This window comes from Eretmochelys imbricata, chromosome 1 (genome assembly GCF_965152235.1).
Source record: "Eretmochelys imbricata isolate rEreImb1 chromosome 1, rEreImb1.hap1, whole genome shotgun sequence".
In the NCBI taxonomy this organism is placed as follows: Eukaryota; Metazoa; Chordata; order Testudines; family Cheloniidae; genus Eretmochelys; species Eretmochelys imbricata.
The window spans coordinates 100,092,587-100,110,883 of NC_135572.1; the positions used below are offsets into that span (position 1 = coordinate 100,092,587).

Below are 18,297 nucleotides of genomic sequence, written 5' to 3' on the forward strand. Positions count from 1 at the left end.
GAGAGTGAATTTAGAACACTATGCTTCTCAGGCCAGTGAAAACAAGGCATGTGATAAGAATGATTAGGTTGGGTCTTAAGTAAAGATTTTGTTTAAATATTGAACAAAGATGTTTTTCTGTATATTAAATAAAGATTAAGGAGAAAGACAAAAGTTCATTTACTACCTCCGACAATGGTTTCCCAAACTGTATGACACTAATGATATTCCTTTTCAGAAGTATGACAGATGCCAGCAGAGGGCTCCAAATTACTGGAAAGTTGGCAAAAGTTTTTGGAAAGTTTGAACACATAATTCTGTCAGTGCTCATTTAGCATTGTAGTAGGCTATGCAGAGAACCCAGACAAGAACAAAGTCAACGTCTAATGTATTTGTATTTCTTTATTTAAATGTAAAATAATAAATATACCTCTCCAAAAGTCTAGATGTCCTAACATAGTTATACAATCAATAAAATTCAACCTCAGCTGCATTAAAATCATCAGTTCCACAGTAACTTAGCCAACCACCAAGCAAATGCTCCCTTTAAGTGCACAGCAATCTGGTACGGCTGCGCATCTCAGGTGGCTGCAAGTGCAGCCAGTACCCATGCTGCCTGCCAGCCCCTCTTGCTGGAACTCATGGTGAGTCCTCTCTGCACTGCGGAAAGCCTGGGGCCAGCAGGAAGGGTAAAGAGCTTAGCGGGGTGCTGGGGGAGAGGCAGACACTCTCAGCAGGTAGGAGAGTGTGGCCCTCATAGGGTCTTGCTCTGCCTATTGGCCTCAGCACTCCTTCCGGAGCCCTTCCTTCCAGAAGCTCCTCTCTGCAGCACAGGAAGCCTGAGAACAGGGAGGGTAAGGAGTGGAGTGGGAGGGAGCCCAGTCAGCCAGTATAGGGTCCCACTCCACCTGCCAGGTCCTCCTGCTGCAACACTTGGCAGCTCCTCTCAGCCCAGCAGGGAGCTATAGTGCAGGGAGAGGGGACCTGTGCAGTTGCTGCTGATGGGGTAGGGGTGCCCAGTCCGAACCCTCCTACATGCTCCAGGCTGTGAAGGCAACTCCCTCCCGGGGGAGGGAGAGGAGAGATGAGAAGTGGGATTGGATCTGGGGCAGAGAGGGAGGGGAGCAAGGCTCAAGCAACAGAGATGGGTAACGAGTGGTTGTGGGGAGGCAGAGAACTAGGGGAGTTCCACCAGTCCTGCAATTGGGAGCCAGGAGTTAGAATCCTGCACAGGTGATATCTTTAGGGAATTCTAAGATACTTATATTGGTGCCACAAGAAAAAGTATTGATTTCAAAAGTTTGGCTGTGGCATGGTCATAAGTCATGTTACTCATTACACCACAGGAATGTAAGCTACATTTAAAATAACTTGGTGTGATCTTAAACCTCTTCAACCCAATATTTAACAGAATGGAAGATGCCGTGACTAATTACAAACTGCCTAGGCAATTTAAATGAATAGATTGGCGAGTCAAAGGTCTATCTATGTAAACATGATAAAAATATGATATGCACAACTCAATACAAAAAAAATCTAGAGGGAATGTTGCTCCTGCCTCTTACTCATCTGGGAAACACATCCTCAGCCTTTTCTAAAATCCTTCTCAAAACAGACATCTTTTGCGGCATGCCCCCGAAGTTGCCAAATTAGGCAAGTTTTGGACCAAGGCAGGGAGCAAGTTCCAGAGCCTCAAAGCCCTCCCATAGAAAGCCTTTCCACCCGCTCTCTCATAATGAGGGGATCTAGCTTGAGTGCTCCTGCTGATTACAGTTGTGGCAATACAGCACGGGAAGAGAGGCACTCTCTTATTTAGGGCTTTATAGTTTATAAACACCTTAAACTCCACCCAGACACCAATGGGCAGACGGTACAGATCCTGAAGCAGTGTTAGATGCTCCCAATACAATGCTCAGTTCAATAAGCAAGTTGCTGCATTCTGCACTCGCTTCAGTCGCCAAATATTTTAAGGTGTCACTCCCTCCCACCACACATTGAAGTAGTCTAATCTCAAATTGACAAAATCATGGATAATATTGGTAAGGTACACATCTAAGTGAAAAGATCACTATCTCATAGCCAGAGGTAGATGGTAAAATGCTGATGGGGTTACTGTTGTAATATGATCATCGAGCAGCAGCTGGGGATCTAAAAATCACCCATAAGTTGCAAACACTAGTAACTAAGTAATTAATGGCAGACAAACACCTTCAATCGAAGGGGCTGATACCTTTGAAATCTCCTATCACTGCTTCTCCCAATCCATCACCACCACCTCAGTCTTCTGTGGGTAGAGCTTCAGCCAGCTCACTCTCCTCCATGCCCCAATCTCAACTCTGGCTAAGGTGTTGCATTGCAACACTGGAGTCAGATGAGATGGAGACATACAGATGGGTGTCATTAGCATAATGAAAAACACCATACCCCATGCCTCCTTAGGGCCCCATATACATGTTGAAAAGGAGGGTGACAGAAGGAACCCCACAGCACTGCAAACTTCAGAACTGTTCAGTAAAAGGAGCAACTCAACTACTCAATGAGAGGACTCACAGATGAAAAAACCGAAAGCCCTTGAAGACCTGCCCCATCAACTCTCACCAGGGTTCATCCTTCTGATCAGCTGACAGATCAAAGGCAGCTGACAGATCTAATACCACCAGCATGGACACTTAGTCTTCAACCATATGATTAGTTCAGTATCTGTGCCACATCCAGGTCTATACCCAGATTGGCATAGATCAAGAAGATCAAAGGCATCTATATACTGAGAGAGTTGTCTCACGACAAGTTTTTACACAATCTTATCTTAGAAGGGAAGATATGATACTGGTCAACAATTAGCAAGATTGTCAGCATCAAAAGGTGCCTTCTTAAGCCAAGGCCAAACTATTACTTCCTTCAAAGCAATGGGCAGCCTATCCTCTCTAAGAGAGGTATTGGCAATCTGCATAAGCAAGGCAGCCAGTACTTCCCCACCGACCTCCACCAGCCAGGAAGGGCAGCAAGGGCATGGATCCAAAGCACAGGTTGAGGAAACAAGTTCTCTCAACACCTCCAGTACCTCAGGGAGCATCCCTATCTGGAACTGTAACAGAGAAGGCAATGTCTTTGTTCTCTCAAGACCTTGCTCTCCTACCACGGAAGCAGACAGCCCACCCAAATCTGATCAATCTTGCCCATAAAATAAAACAGGGTTACTTAACCTACAGTAAATGTAGTTCTTTGGGGGCGTTGTAGACAGTGTGGATCCTACTCTAGATATACAAGCATCCCATGCGCACAAAACTGGATTTTTTTTTAACTAGCAGAGTCTGGCAGGGCTATGCCTGTGCCCTGTGCATCCTCATGCTCTTTTGTGAGGATATAAAGGAGGGAATGGCCCTGCCCCTTCCTCAGTTCCCTTGCACTTTGAAGCCTGTGATAGCTGGGAAAAGTTAAAGGATCCACAAGGACAACAACAACTCAAAGAACTGAAGTTACCACAGAGAAACTAACAACTGTATTTTCTTCTTTGAGTACTTATCAGTATGGGTCCCAACCTAGAAGACTGATAAGCAGTATCCTCTTTGCAGACAGGAGAGGAGTCACAGCTGCATCAGTCAAAGAGTGACTGGAGCACAGCCTTTCTGAGGTTAGCATCGGCTCTTATCACTACATCAAGTGCATAGTGCTTTTACGAAGGTCAGTGGTTTACTCCAAATAGCTGCCTTAAAGCCCTTAACAATGGTACGTTTCTGAAGCAGGCCAAGGATGTCACCCAGTCAAGTGTGCTCTCACACTGAAGGAAGGGTCATATCAGCCATGTGGTAGCAAGTGGAGAAACAAATAGTGATCCACTTTGATAATCTTTAAAAAGAAATTGCCTTATCTTTACATCTACCCAATAGAGCAATAAAGAGGTGGGAAGAGAGCCTGAAAGGTTTTGTCCTGTTCAGTCCTGGAGACATCTAGAGAATGCAATTTTTTTCCTCCAAAGGAGTGTAATTTTGAGAAGACCAATAAGGGGACTGATTAGTTCAAATGTAACTCTGACACTCTGCTGCCATAGGACTGGACAGAATGCTCAGGAGAAGGGGTTAGAGGGCTGATGTCCACTATTATAGCAAGGATGCTTCTTAGGTTAGTAGTTCAGACACCTATGGCAAGAGAGTGTCCATTGCCTCTGCTGGTGTTGCTGCTGTGGATGATCCTTTTTTGATACGCTGGAGGTGTGTATAAACAATTGTAACACACTGTTTTCTCACTAAATAGCGCTCAACTATCAAACAGAAAAGGAGTACTTGTGGCACCTTAGAGACTAACCAATTTATTTGAGCATGAGCTTTCGTGAGCTACAGCTCACTTCATCAGATACATACCGTGGAAACTGCAGCAGACTTTATATATACACAGAGAATATGAAACAATACCTCCTCCCACCCCACTGTCCTGCTGGTAATAGCTTATCTAAAGTAATCGTCAGGTTAGGCCATTTCCAGCACAAATCCAGGTTTTCTCACCCTCCACCCCCCCACACAAATTCACTCTCCTGCTGGTGATAGCCCATCCAAAGTGACAACTCTTTACACAATGTGCATGATAATGAAGTTAGGCCATTTCCTGCACAAATCCAGGTTCTCTCACTCCCTCACCCCCCTCCAAAAACCCACCCCCATACACACACAGACTCACTCTCCTGCTGGTAATAGCTCGTCCAAACTGACCACTCTCCAAGTTTAAATCCAAGTTAAACCAGAACATCTGGGGGGGGGGGGGGAGGAAAAAACAAGAGGAAATAGGCTACCTTGCATAATGACTTAGCCACTCCCAGTCTCTATTTAAGCCTAAATTAATAGTATCCAATTTGCAAATGAATTCCAATTCAGCAGTTTCTCGCTGGAGTCTGGATTTGAAGTTTTTTTGTTTTAAGATAGCGACCTTCATGTCTGTGATTGCGTGACCAGAGAGATTGAAGTGTTCTCCGACTGGTTTATGAATGTTATAATTCTTGACATCTGATTTGTGTCCATTTATTCTTTTACGTAGAGACTGTCCAGTTTGACCAATGTACATGGCAGAGGGGCATTGCTGGCACATGATGGCATAAATCACATTGGTGGATGTGCAGGTGAACGAGCCTCTGATAGTGTGGCTGATGTTATTAGGCCCTGTGATGGTGTCCCCTGAATAGATATGTGGGCACAATTGGCAACGGGCTTTGTTGCAAGGATAAGTTCCTGGGTTAGTGGTTCTGTTGTGTGGTATGTGGTTGTTGGTGAGTATTTGCTTCAGGTTGCGGGGCTGTCTGTAGGCAAGGACTGGCCTGTCTCCCAAGATTTGTGAGAGTGTTGGGTCATCCTTTAGGATAGGTTGTAGATCCTTAATAATGCGTTGGAGGGGTTTTAGTTGGGGGCTGAAGGTGACGGCTAGTGGCGTTCTGTTATTTTCTTTGTTAGGCCTGTCCTGTAGTAGGTAACTTCTGGGAACTCTTCTGGCTCTATCAATCTGTTTCTTTACTTCCGCAGGTGGGTATTGTAGTTGTAAGAAAGCTTGACAGAGATCTTGTAGGTGTTTGTCTCTGTCTGAGGGGTTGGAGCAAATGCGGTTGTATCGCAGAGCTTGGCTGTAGACGATGGATCGTGTGGTGTGGTCAGGGTGAAAGCTGGAGGCATGCAGGTAGGAATAGCGGTCAGTAGGTTTCCGGTATAGGGTGGTGTTTATGTGACCATTGTTTATTAGCACTGTAGTGTCCAGGAAGTGGATCTCTTGTGTGGACTGGACCAGGCTGAGGTTGATGGTGGGATGGAAATTGTTGAAATCATGGTGGAATTCCTCAAGGGCTTCTTTTCCATGGGTCCAGATGATGAAGATGTCATCAATATAGCGCAAGTGGAGTAGGGGCTTTAGGGGACGAGAGCTGAGGAAGCGTTGTTCTAAATCAGCCATAAAAATGTTGGCATACTGTGGGGCCATGCGGGTACCCATAGTAGTGCCGCTGATCTGAAGGTATACATTGTCCCCAAATGTGAAATAGTTATGGGTAAGGACAAAGTCACAAAGTTCAGCCACCAGGTTAGCCGTGACATTATCGGGGATAGTGTTCCTGACGGCTTGTAGTCCATCTTTGTGTGGAATGTTGGTGGAGAGGGCTTCTACATCCATAGTGGCCAGGATGGTGTTATCAGGAAGATCACCGATGGATTGAAGTTTCCTCAGGAAGTCAGTGGTGTCTCGAAGGTAGCTGGGAGTGCTGGTAGCGTAGGGCCTGAGGAGGGAGTCTACATAGCCAGACAATCCTGCTGTCAGGGTGCCAATGCCTGAAATGATGGGGTGCCCAGGAGTTCCAGGTTTATGGATCTTGGGTAGTAGATAGAATATCCCAGGTCGGGGTTCCAGGGGTGTGTCTGTGCGGATTTGATCTTGTGCTTTTTCAGGAAGTTTCTTGAGCGTATGCTGTAGTTGCTTTTGGTAACTCTCAGTGGGATCATAGGGTAATGGCTTGTAGAAACTCGTGTTGGAGAGCTGCCGAGCAGCCTCTTGTTCATATTCCGACCTATTCATGATGACAACAGCACCTCCTTTGTCAGCCTTTTTGATTATGATGTCAGAGTTGTTTCTGAGGCTGTGGATGGCATTGCGTTCCGCATGGCTGAGGTTATGGGGCAAGTGATGCTGCTTTTCCACAATTTCAGCCCATGCACGTCGGCGGAAGCACTCTATTTAGAAGTCCAGTCTGCTGTTTCGACCTTCAGGAGGAGTCCACCTAGAATCCTTCTTTCTGTAGTGTTGGTAGGGAGACTTCTGTGGATTAGTATGTTGTTCAGAGGTATTTTGGAAATATTCCTTGAGTCGGAGACGTCGAAAATAGGATTCTAGGTCACCACAGAACTGTATCATGTTCATGGGGGTGGAGGGGCAGAAGGAGAGGCCCCGAGATAGAACAGCTGCTTCTGCTGGGCTGAGAGTATAGTTGGATAGGTTAACAATATTGCTAGGTGGGTTGAGGGAACCATTGCTGTGGCCCCTTGTAGCATGTAGTAGTTTAGAAAGTTTAGTGTCCTTTTTCTTTTGTAGAGAAGCAAAGTGTGCGTTGTAAATGGCTTGTCTAGTTTTAGTAAAATCCAGCCACGAGGAAGTTTGTGTGGAAGGTTGGTTTTTTATGAGAGTATCCAGTTCTGAGAGCTCATTCTTAATCTTTCCCTGTTTGCTGTAGAGGATGTTGATCAGGTGATTCCGCAGTTTCTTTGAGAGCGTGTGGCACGAGCTGTCAGCATAGTCATCCCACCATCAACCTCAGCCTGGTCCAGTCCACACAAGAGATCCACTTCCTGGACACTACAGTGCTAATAAACAATGGTCACATAAACACCACCCTATACCGGAAACCTACTGACCGCTATTCCTACCTGCATGCCTCCAGCTTTCACCCTGACCACACCACACGATCCATCGTCTACAGCCAAGCTCTGCGATACAACCGCATTTGCTCCAACCCCTCAGACAGAGACAAACACCTACAAGATCTCTGTCAAGCTTTCTTACAACTACAATACCCACCTGCGGAAGTAAAGAAACAGATTGATAGAGCCAGAAGAGTTCCCAGAAGTTACCTACTACAGGACAGGCCTAACAAAGAAAATAACAGAACGCCACTAGCCGTCACCTTCAGCCCCCAACTAAAACCCCTCCAACGCATTATTAAGGATCTACAACCTATCCTAAAGGATGACCCAACACTCTCACAAATCTTGGGAGACAGGCCAGTCCTTGCCTACAGACAGCCCCGCAACCTGAAGCAAATACTCACCAACAACCACATACCACACAACAGAACCACTAACCCAGGAACTTATCCTTGCAACAAAGCCCGTTGCCAATTGTGCCCACATATCTATTCAGGGGACACCATCACAGGGCCTAATAACATCAGCCACACTATCAGAGGCTCGTTCACCTGCACATCCACCAATGTGATTTATGCCATCATGTGCCAGCAATGCCCCTCTGCCATGTACATTGGTCAAACTGGACAGTCTCTACGTAAAAGAATAAATGGACACAAATCAGATGTCAAGAATTATAACATTCATAAACCAGTCGGAGGACACTTCAATCTCTCTGGTCACGCAATCACAGACATGAAGGTCGCTATCTTAAAACAAAAAAACTTCAAATCCAGACTCCAGCGAGAAACTGCTGAATTGGAATTCATTTGCAAATTGGATACTATTAATTTAGGCTTAAATAGAGACTGGGAGTGGCTAAGTCATTATGCAAGGTAGCCTATTTCCTCTTGTTTTTTCCTCCCCCCCCCCCCAGATGTTCTGGTTTAACTTGGATTTAAACTTGGAGAGTGGTCAGTTTGGACGAGCTATTACCAGCAGGAGAGTGAGTCTGTGTGTGTATGGGGGTGGGTTTTTGGAGAGGGGTGAGGGAGTGAGAGAACCTGGATTTGTGCAGGAAATGGCCTAACTTCATTATCATGCACATTGTGTAAAGAGTTGTCACTTTGGATGGGCTATCACCAGCAGGAGAGTGAATTTGTGTGGGGGGGTGGAGGGTGAGAAAACCTGGATTTGTGCTGGAAATGGCCTAACCTGACGATTACTTTAGATAAGCTATTACCAGCAGGACAGTGGGGTGGGAGGAGGTATTGTTTCATATTCTCTGTGTATATATAAAGTCTGCTGCAGTTTCCACGGTATGTATCTGATGAAGTGAGCTGTAGCTCACGAAAGCTCATGCTCAAATAAATTGGTTAGTCTCTAAGGTGCCACAAGTACTCCTTTTCTTTTTGCGAATACAGACTAACACGGCTGTTACTCTGACAACTATCAAACAGTGGGTCTTCTATGATGGACTGTACTTCACAGGGAATGACTGAAGCCTGGAGCAATGAGGCCCTTCTCATGGTCATGGCTGTGGTCATGGTTCTGGGCTGGCTGCATATCAGGAGCATGCACAGCAGCCTATAGGGATGTTTTCACCACTAGCTGTCCCTCCTGCAGAATGCCCTTGATATCCTCTGTAGCTTCGTAGGGACCTTTACAACTAGTATCAAGACTCTGTGTCATGTGAGAAAACCATACTTCACTAACATGGCCTGAAAATTAGCTATCCTCAGGTGAACAGTAGGCAACAAGTACAATTTCTTCCCAAAGAGATCCAGTTGTTTTGAATCTTTCTACTTGGGAGTTCTCTCGGTTGAGAAGGACTTCTCCTGTACTACTGAAATCAGTATTGATCCAGGATTAGGACAGGTAATAAAAATTCTCTAATCCTGATGGGGACACATGGGTAGTGTGTCTCTGTCCATTCTGCTGTTAGAAGTGCAGTGGTCAGCATCTGCCATAGTGCCTAAAAGGGGTCCAGAACCCCATCATTTCTCAGAAAGGCAATGCGTGCTGGGCTCATTGCAGAAAAAAACCTCAAACAGTGATTTCTCTGCAATGACAGAGATTTCAGTCTCCAGTGTGTCTACTATCTGCAAAGAGGTATTGAAAGGCCTTAAAATCATCTGGTGCTGGCGCCGGGGCCAAGGCCATTGCCTCCTCCTACACTTCTTTAGGAGGTGAAGTGGAGCACTGGTGGGTCTGCACCTTGGATCCCTGCTCCTCCTGACAGTCATATGTCTGGGGTCTCACCAATGATGTGGCAGAGGGTGATCTTCTCCTCTTCCTCTTTGGGGGTTGCACAGTTCTTTAGAGCTTTAGCCTGTTTTCCACAAGTAGTCCCAAAAGGGCCACAGTGGCATCCCAAAAGGGCCACAGAGGGGATAGCCAGTATTCGAACTGAAGTTTACCCCTGGAGGAGAGGGGCTAGATCAAAGGCTACTGTGGGCCACACCAGCAAGTGGATGAACTAGAGACAGCCGATTCCCCCGGAAGAGGGGAGAAAGCAGGACACCGCCGTCCAGGGAGTGACGCAGGTCTTAGAGGTAGAACAGAAATGATGGCGGTGAGATACCACTAGAGGAAGGCGCACCAGCAACCAAGAGCTAATGCCCAGCACGGCCACCAGGAGGAGCCAAGGTGGTGAGTTCCACCCCATCACTGCCCATGAGGAAATTAATAATTTTGTCTTCAGAATAGGGTTTGAATAGTATGCAGTAAATGAGACATGGAATCACACATTGAACAATTAGAAAAAAACACGATATTGAACAGGTCAGAGAACCACAAACACAGTTACATGTGGGGCAGAGAAGACTGTCCATGACCACTACAAGATATTGTATCCTTGCTTTGCACTGTTCATGTTTTTCAAATAATGTGTTAATACACATTGCTTTAAAGCTGTTAGTGACATGACAAATATGCTGCCACCTTACTCTGTCGTGGGCTGTTGCTTTCCAGTTGCTGTGGTTAACCTGACATGCTTTTAAGTTTGATTTCATTGTGTCTTTATATTGTTTGTACTGGCCACCATGAGAAAGGAGTTTGTAGCTGACCATAAAATATATTCTCAAGTATTCTCAAGTCAGCAGACCAGTCAGTTGAACTTTCATGAGCATGCTCTGAATGCCAGATAGCCAATGATTAAGAACTTTGATATTGAGAATCCTGTCCAACCATTTGACCATGCAGACAGACTGAAGACATTTTGAGACATTTACATTTACACTGAACAAGGCACGAGAAAGCATACAGTATCAGAAAATCCTGCACTCGCAGAGAGATTGAATAAATAATTTCACTTTAATATTTTTATTGTCTTTATAAAAACTTGAATACAAAATACAATTAGCTTTTTCAATACAAATTATTTGTTTAGGAGTACCCATCAAATGGCAGAATTTCTCAATTCAAATTACCTGTTACCTATTATCTTCTCCTTTCCATCAATCACAAAAAGGAGGAAGGCACTAGTAGTACTTTATTCTGTTTAGGTTCTTATACTACGTTCATCATAGCAGCACCTGAACATCTTCACAGCAGTACTCGTAGAGAGTTTATTCTCCATGAGTTCCCCTCTAACATCTACTCATGGCTTCAGTGGATGTACCTACAGTGCCACCAGGAGCAACTATTAATACCCTCTGTTCAGGAGCCGAGCCAACCCAACTTTCTCCACTTCTCCCTAGGGAAAGGACGTCCCACCAAAAGGCATATTTTCTGAAGGAATTTCTAAAAGTTAAGACACCAGAAAATGATCCTCCTCCTTCTCTTTCTATGTCTCAGAGTGAAGAAAGCAGATTTCCCTTCACCATCATGACCTTAAGTATATCAATTCCTATAGACCTAATGACCCTGTTGCCAATATTTGGAAGCCTTAATTGTGAATGTCCATACTTTAAAACTGAGCATCCATCCAAATCAGGTCTGGGGAAGTGCAAATCAGGTCTGGGGAAGTGCAAACCATGTCCCAAAGATCCCTAACAAATCATTCAGCAAAACCAAGAAAGATCAGACTTGATATTCCTGCTATTTCTAAGATAAGAAATAAGCAGAACAACACCTCCCCCATCCCCGCTTTTTTAAATCTACTTTTAGGACCTCTTTAGACAAGAACATCAAAGAAGTAGAAGAGAGCAAACCCTCATTTTTTCTCCTTTACAAGTCCCATTTATCTCTAAACTTCTTGGTTAATTCTTGATTTTTAAAACATCAGGAATGTACTTGCACATTCTTTAGCTTTCAGTTGCTGATACGCACTCTCAATCTTAACTTCAGGTTAACAGAACTGGTTTAATTTGGTCATGAACATAATTTATTTGTTGTACTTTCTAGCATGACAGAAAAGAGTGTGTGCTGAGCACTGTATGACTGAAACTAACAGTTTGAGATGCCAGAGCAGATGGAGCAAACTGCAGCATAAAATATTACAAAACACTCCCTCAACAAAAAAATTATATATTTTATAATTAGTCTTCTTTCACCTTTCTGGGCTTGAAAGCCCTCAAAATATTCCAATTAAGTTTTTAACTTCACATGCCTGGTGAGCCCAACATTTTTTAAATAAAGAACATCAGCTAACTAGACAAGATGATACACAACTGCTTAAGAAAATTCTCCTCCTCTATTCCTGTGTTTACAATTATGTTATAGATTCAACAAACTTACGCATCCGATTCTTCAGAGCTGGAGTCATCATGACTCTGTTCAGACTTCCACCTCTTGTGCCTATCAATGAGCTCTGCCAGGTAGGATGTTTTCTTTGCATTTCGTATTATGAATTTGTGTTTCAAGAGCTCCTTTGCTGTCGGTCTCTTAAAAATAAAAATTAATTGTAAGCTACAGTCTAACTTGTTTCTCTATATTTGAAACAGTTGAGATGACTCACATATCGTGATTTGAAAAACAAAAGAGGAAAACTCATGACAAATAATATAAACAGAAACTTTGATGGCTTAATACTAAACACAGAAACAAAGAAATGTAGGGCGGGACGGGACCTAGAGAGGTTATCTAGTCCAGTCCAGCACCAACCATACCTACAACCATTCCTGACAGGAGTTTGTCTAATCTGTTCTTCAAAACTTGCAATGACAGGTTGAAGCTTATTTCAGTGCTTAATTATTCTCTAAAGTTAGAAAGTTTTTTCTAATATCTAACCTATACCTCCTTTACAAGCTGATTATTTCTTGTCCGACCTTCACAACAATTGATCACCAGCAGTGCAAGCAGGCCGCTACACCGTACCAGCAACCTATTTATAGCCGGTATGGCATACCAGAAAGACACAGCAGCAGCCCAGCCGGAGGAGAGAGCTGGGAGTTCTGCTCCTTTCCCTGCTGGGAGGAGCAGTGGGGAAAGGAGCAGAATGCCGGCAGCTCCTCCGGCTGCTGCCCCCCCACCTCCAACCTCGCTCCCACCCCAGCCCTATCTCTGGCAGGGCTGCTGCTGTAGTATGAGGAAAGACAGAGATGCAGCTCCGTGCCTGGAAGAGCAGGGGGTGGGGCTGGGAGTTCTGCTCCTTTCCCTGCTGCCCCTCCCAGCAGGGAAAGGAGCAGAACTCCAAGCCCCTCTGCCCCCTGCCCCTGCCCCTGCCCTTCCAGGCATGGAGCTGTGTCTCTGTCTGTGTACAACAACAGCAGCCCCACCGGAGGAGAGAGGCTTGGGGAGAGGGGCTGGGAGTTCTGCTCCTCCGGCGGCTGTACTGCCCCCACCCCCCAGCCCTATCTCCAGCGTAGCTCCCCTGCTCCAGGTAACATGGGATGGATGTGAGGAGGGGACAGGAAGAGCGTAGGGGGCCCGGGCTGGGCGGTTAGGAGTCACATGGCGGGTCACTTGGGAAGGTCATGTGCGCCTGCCCCCGCCCCCCCCGACCAGTAAGACATGGGTTTTACTTGCACCACTGTTGATCACTGTCCTCTTTATAATAGCCCTTAACATATTTGAAGGCTTATCAGGTCCCCCATCAGTCTTCTTTTCTCAAGACTAAACATGCCCTGCTTAACCATTCATCATAGGTCAGGTTTTCTAAAACTTTTAACATTTTTGTTGTGCTCCAATTTGTTCATATCTTTCTTAAGGTGTGGCACCCAAAATTGGATGCAATAATCCATCTGAGGCCTCACCAATGCAGAGTAGAGTGGGATAAGTGCCTCCTAAGTCTTACATAAGACACTCTGTTAATACACCCCAGAATGACATTAGCCTTTTTTGCAACTGCATCACATTGTTGATTTATATTCTATTTATAACCACTATAATCCCAGAATGCTTCTCTGCAGTATTACTGCCTAGCTAGTATTACTGCCAACCTATTCTGCAGTTGCGTATTTGATTCAAATCCTATCTAGTTTATAAAGCTTAGATTGTGTTTTTGTTTTATTTCTTAGGTAATCTGCTTTGCTCTGTACATTTGCTACTTATAATCACTTAAAATCTATCTTAACTACAAAGGTAGTTAATACATTTGTTTTATTTTATTTTTTTTTTTACCTAAGCTAGTGTGTTTTGCTAGAAGTGTTTGAGGAACCTGCTCAGGAAAAAACCTGCTGCATTGTCCTCTCCACATTGAGGGAGGGATGGACAGGTAATAAACTTATATTGGTCAGACTTTTGACCAGGGCAAGATGGTACAGCTCTGGAATCCTAGGCTGTAGAGCTGGAGGACAGTTGGCTGGAGCCTCTCTATTGTTAGTTCATGAATGGCTGAGGAGAAGCATTCATATAACTGCAGCTGGGTGTGTCCCTGCCTGTGTAAATGTGTGTGTGAGTGCAGGACCAGGAGCGGTCTGCAGCTTCTCACAGCCTCACAGTGTGAGAGGGGATCCAGACTGGTATGTCAGAAGGCTCAGCAGTACTCCAGTTCCAGGTTTCACCACAGGGAAGTCCATCATACCTATTTTTCTGACATTGAAGCCTGAGGCAGTCTACTCTGTCTCTTCTCAGAGACAGGAGGCTGATTTGATCCCAGATCCAAGAACCAAGGCTCCTACGGCCTCCTCAACAAGAAAAGGCTCTGAGAGCCTCTGCTTTTTATGAACATATGATTTGTGAAGGTCCCCATAACAGAGCAGCACTCTGGTGAATGGGATTTCACAAGGCAGAACAAATAGATGTATAATTAACTGCTGACACATAGCAGACACACACTAATTAAATCCTCCATTCTTATCTTGATTTTTAGTAGCTGGATTAGCTGCATTAATGGTACCCCTCCATGCACATTTATTGGTTCCTTCCATCAGCTCAGCAACAACATGAGGTGGAACCACCACCATCTTGTTTATCTGGTGTTCTGTTGGGGAACTGATCAACCTAAGCCAAGTTGAAGCACTCACAGATGAAGTCTGAAAAACAGCATCACATATGTGGATGCCAACCTATGGCCCAGTAGCACCAGACACATCTGCATCATCATAGTCAAGTTTGATTTTATCCCGAACACTAGCGATTGCATTGACAGAAATCTGAGAAGGCTAGGCTCTCTCTGAACCAGAGTCAATTAGGACTTCTATGAACTCTATCGTCTGTGATGGGATAAGACTATTTTTCATAGTTCATGAGAAGACCCTGCTGCTAGAACAGGTAAAGTGCATATTCTAGACTTGCTGCCAACTTCTGCTGGGTTCTGTCACATATTAGTCAATTGTCCAGGCGGGGGTAGATGTGTAAGAAGGGTGTCTTCTGCCTTAGTTGGGACTGATATATGTAAGCCTTCTTTTAGGAGTTCATAAATTCCCAGGGACTTTAAGGTAACCCTTGAGGGAAAGGCGTGCTTCATCAGTTCTCTGGCTGAAGAGGACAATTCCCTCAAAAGGCAAGTCCTCTGTCATGACCTTTATGCCATGTGGTAATCCCAGTGCCCACAGCCTTGAGACCCATCTCATACTAATGGCCTTTGCCATCAACCTTGCAGCCATATAGGAACCAGAGTCATCAGCACCAAACTATTGCTGCCAAGGTAATCTGTGCCAGGACTGTTGATGTGGGGGCTGTCAATCCAACTGGGGACTTTGTCAATGTTGAGGTGGCCGGCATCTACATTGTTGGTGCCGACTCTGCCAGTGCTTTCTTCACCATTCCACTGTCCGATCCCACAGTGTGATGAATGCTCAAGGGAGTGCTGGCTGATGCTAATTGATGCTGGTTCTAACAGTCGCTTCTGGGTCCAAAGTGACCTGCATGAACTGCTCAAATAAATGCATCTTGTGCATAGCATCCCTGGACTTACCGTGCAGGTCCTGGAGGAGAAGGACTTGCACACAAAGCACTTATCTAAGATGTGGCTCTCTCCTAGGCAGAAAAGGCACTGACTGTGTCATCCTTAATGGAGATCAGTCCATTGCAGGACATGCAGAGTTTGAACCAAATACATTTCTTCTTCAAATAGGTTGAAAAATCCTGGATTAAGGTCTCCGAAGACTAATCGGTCAGTCACTCACTGGGTTCCATCTCACTGTCACAGGGCAGTAAGAGAGAACTGGGAAGAACCATGGCCATTCCACTGTTTATGAACTTGCACGGGAGTATGAGGTGATACAGGGTGTACACACAGACACCGCAATTCAAAAAAATCCAATCTCAAGCATTTGAAAAGCGTATGCTCCTACAATGGGATCTACACCGACAACAACAACATCTGACTGACATGTCTACACTGACATATTACAAGAAGAACACTCATTCTCATCCAGTGAAATTGGGGTAACGTCTGTAGGGCTCGGAGATGCCTGGAAGAAAGTGTTGGGGTAAGTCAAAGATGAAGAATGAGGAAATAAGATAACAGATTTTAACAGACCTACTGGATCAACAGGGAACCACACAGCTTTGCACTATGAGAATTCAAGAAACATCAAAGTTAATACTGTCTATGAGAAAGAAAACTCATTGAAACTGTTAATACACCTGTATCACAAAGACACTAAGTAGTAACCTTTAACACATTCTAGAGGAAACAGAGTACAAATTCCCTGTCTTTCCACAAAGCCAAAGGGCTGAAGAAACAATATGAACACAAAGCAAAGGGGCTTTAGGGGAAGAAACAGGCAACCCAAGAAATCACTACGTGTATTGGAGAACCTACCAGGAAGAAGGCAAAGTAACTAAACAGGATACACAGTACTATCCTAAACAAAGCCAAAGGACTGGCTAAGAGCTGAAGCCTGCCAAGATATCAGTTCTGACTCAAAGCTCCTTTCCTGAGGCACTGGCTATTGGTCTGTTTTTGTGAGTTATGGTAATTCCCCCCTTTTCACAGACTGGACGCATAGACTTAACTAGATCAGATTTTCTCCAATATAATTTGCTCTGCACTGAGAGTTGACTATTCTAAACTTAAAAATAACATTCAAATACAGTCCCAAATTTGAAAGTGAGCATACATATGTAAAAAAAATTTGGCCAGTAGTTTCCTAAATCATTTTATAATGATGACCGTTTAAACAAGTATTTTCTTAACACTAAACTTCTGTTTTGTCCTACATGGACCATTAGGAGGACAAGTTAGTGACTCCATTGTTAAAGATAAACATTGTGGACTCTTCAGCACATATTTGGCCAGGGGGCTCCCTAGACAAACACCCCTTTCTCCACACACAAATGACCTCGGCCCGCGCCACTTTCCGCAGCCCCCATTGGCCGGGCACAGCGAACCGCGGCCAGTGGAAGCTGCAATCGGCCGAACTTGCGGACGCAGCAGGTAAACAAACCGGCCCGGCCTGCCAGGGGCTTTCCCTGCACAAGCAGCGGAACAAGTTTGGGAAACACTGAACTACAGAATGATAGATTTTAAGTGATTATAAGTGATAGTAAACAGATCAAAGCAGATTACCTAGCAAATAATCAGAACGCAAGCTAAGTCTAAGATATTAGATCAGTGGTTCCCAAACTTGTTCCGTCGCTTGTGCAGGGAAAGCCCCTGGCGGGCCGGGCCAGTTTTGCTGCTCCAGGCCAAGGGGGACTGAGGGAAGTGGCGCGGGCCGAGGGACGTGCTGGCTACCGCTTCCCGCAGCCCCCCATTGGCCGGGCACAGTGAACTGCATCCAGTGGGAGCTGCGATCGGCCGAACCTGCAGACGCGGCAGGTAAACAAACCAGCCAGGCCCACCAGGGGCTTCCCCTGAACAAGTGGCAGAACAAGTTTGGGAACCACTGTATTAGATAGATGGGGTTTGAATTAGCAATATCTCACCCAGACTGATGATACAAGCAGGCTTGCAGATTCTTAAGACACAACCTGCATCTGCCTTGCAGCTTAGGTTCCCCTCCCCCATTCCAAGTCCTTTGTCCTCCACAGCTTCTTTCAGGTGTTGAGTTGTGGGGCAGTGAAGACAAATCATGTCGTCACTCTCCATCTTATATAGTTTCTCCATATGGTGGGAACCCTTTGTTCCAAGCTAAATTCCCAGCCCAGTCTGTGGAAAAATAGAGGTACCAAAATGGAGATTAGTATCATGTGATCTGGTCACATGCCCTTGCGTGCTCCCGAGTCAGAGCAGCCATTGTCCATAGGCTGTCTGCAGCATTTCCAGGAAGGCTCACCAGGTGGGGGATAAGCTTCTCCTAAAGCCTATTGTTTCCCTTAATGGCCCATTACCTTGAATAGGCCCTTCACAATCAGTTGTCTAGACTGGAAGCATCTTGCCTGGTGACTGTCATCCAGTTGTAACCACATTTGAAATACAGATACACAGTCACTACTCATAACTTCAGATACAAAAAATGATACGTGAACACAAGTAGGATAATCATATTCAGCAAACCATAACTTTTTCATAGACGCCTCACATGCAATATTTTGTACAAGATGCCTCAAAATTATGTCATAATCATATCACAATTATACCACTATGATGAACATGGGGTGCAATGTCACACAGACAACACTGAGAGGTAGAGCACCATGTCAGTTTCAAGTCAGTTTTACCAAGTGTTTTAAAATTGAGACA

General features: G+C 45.0%; 1 protein-coding gene across 2 annotated transcripts in view; it reads right to left on the reverse strand.

Moving 5' to 3' along the window:
• Positions 1-18,297, reverse strand: part of STK24 (serine/threonine kinase 24) — a 139,384-nt gene that overhangs the window by 11,017 nt on the left and 110,070 nt on the right. For both annotated transcript variants that reach the window (XM_077812852.1, XM_077812844.1), the window contains exon 7: positions 12,021-12,166. In XM_077812852.1, the coding sequence (XP_077668978.1) occupies positions 12,021-12,166 (146 nt within the window). The remainder of the gene's footprint in view (positions 1-12,020; positions 12,167-18,297) is intronic.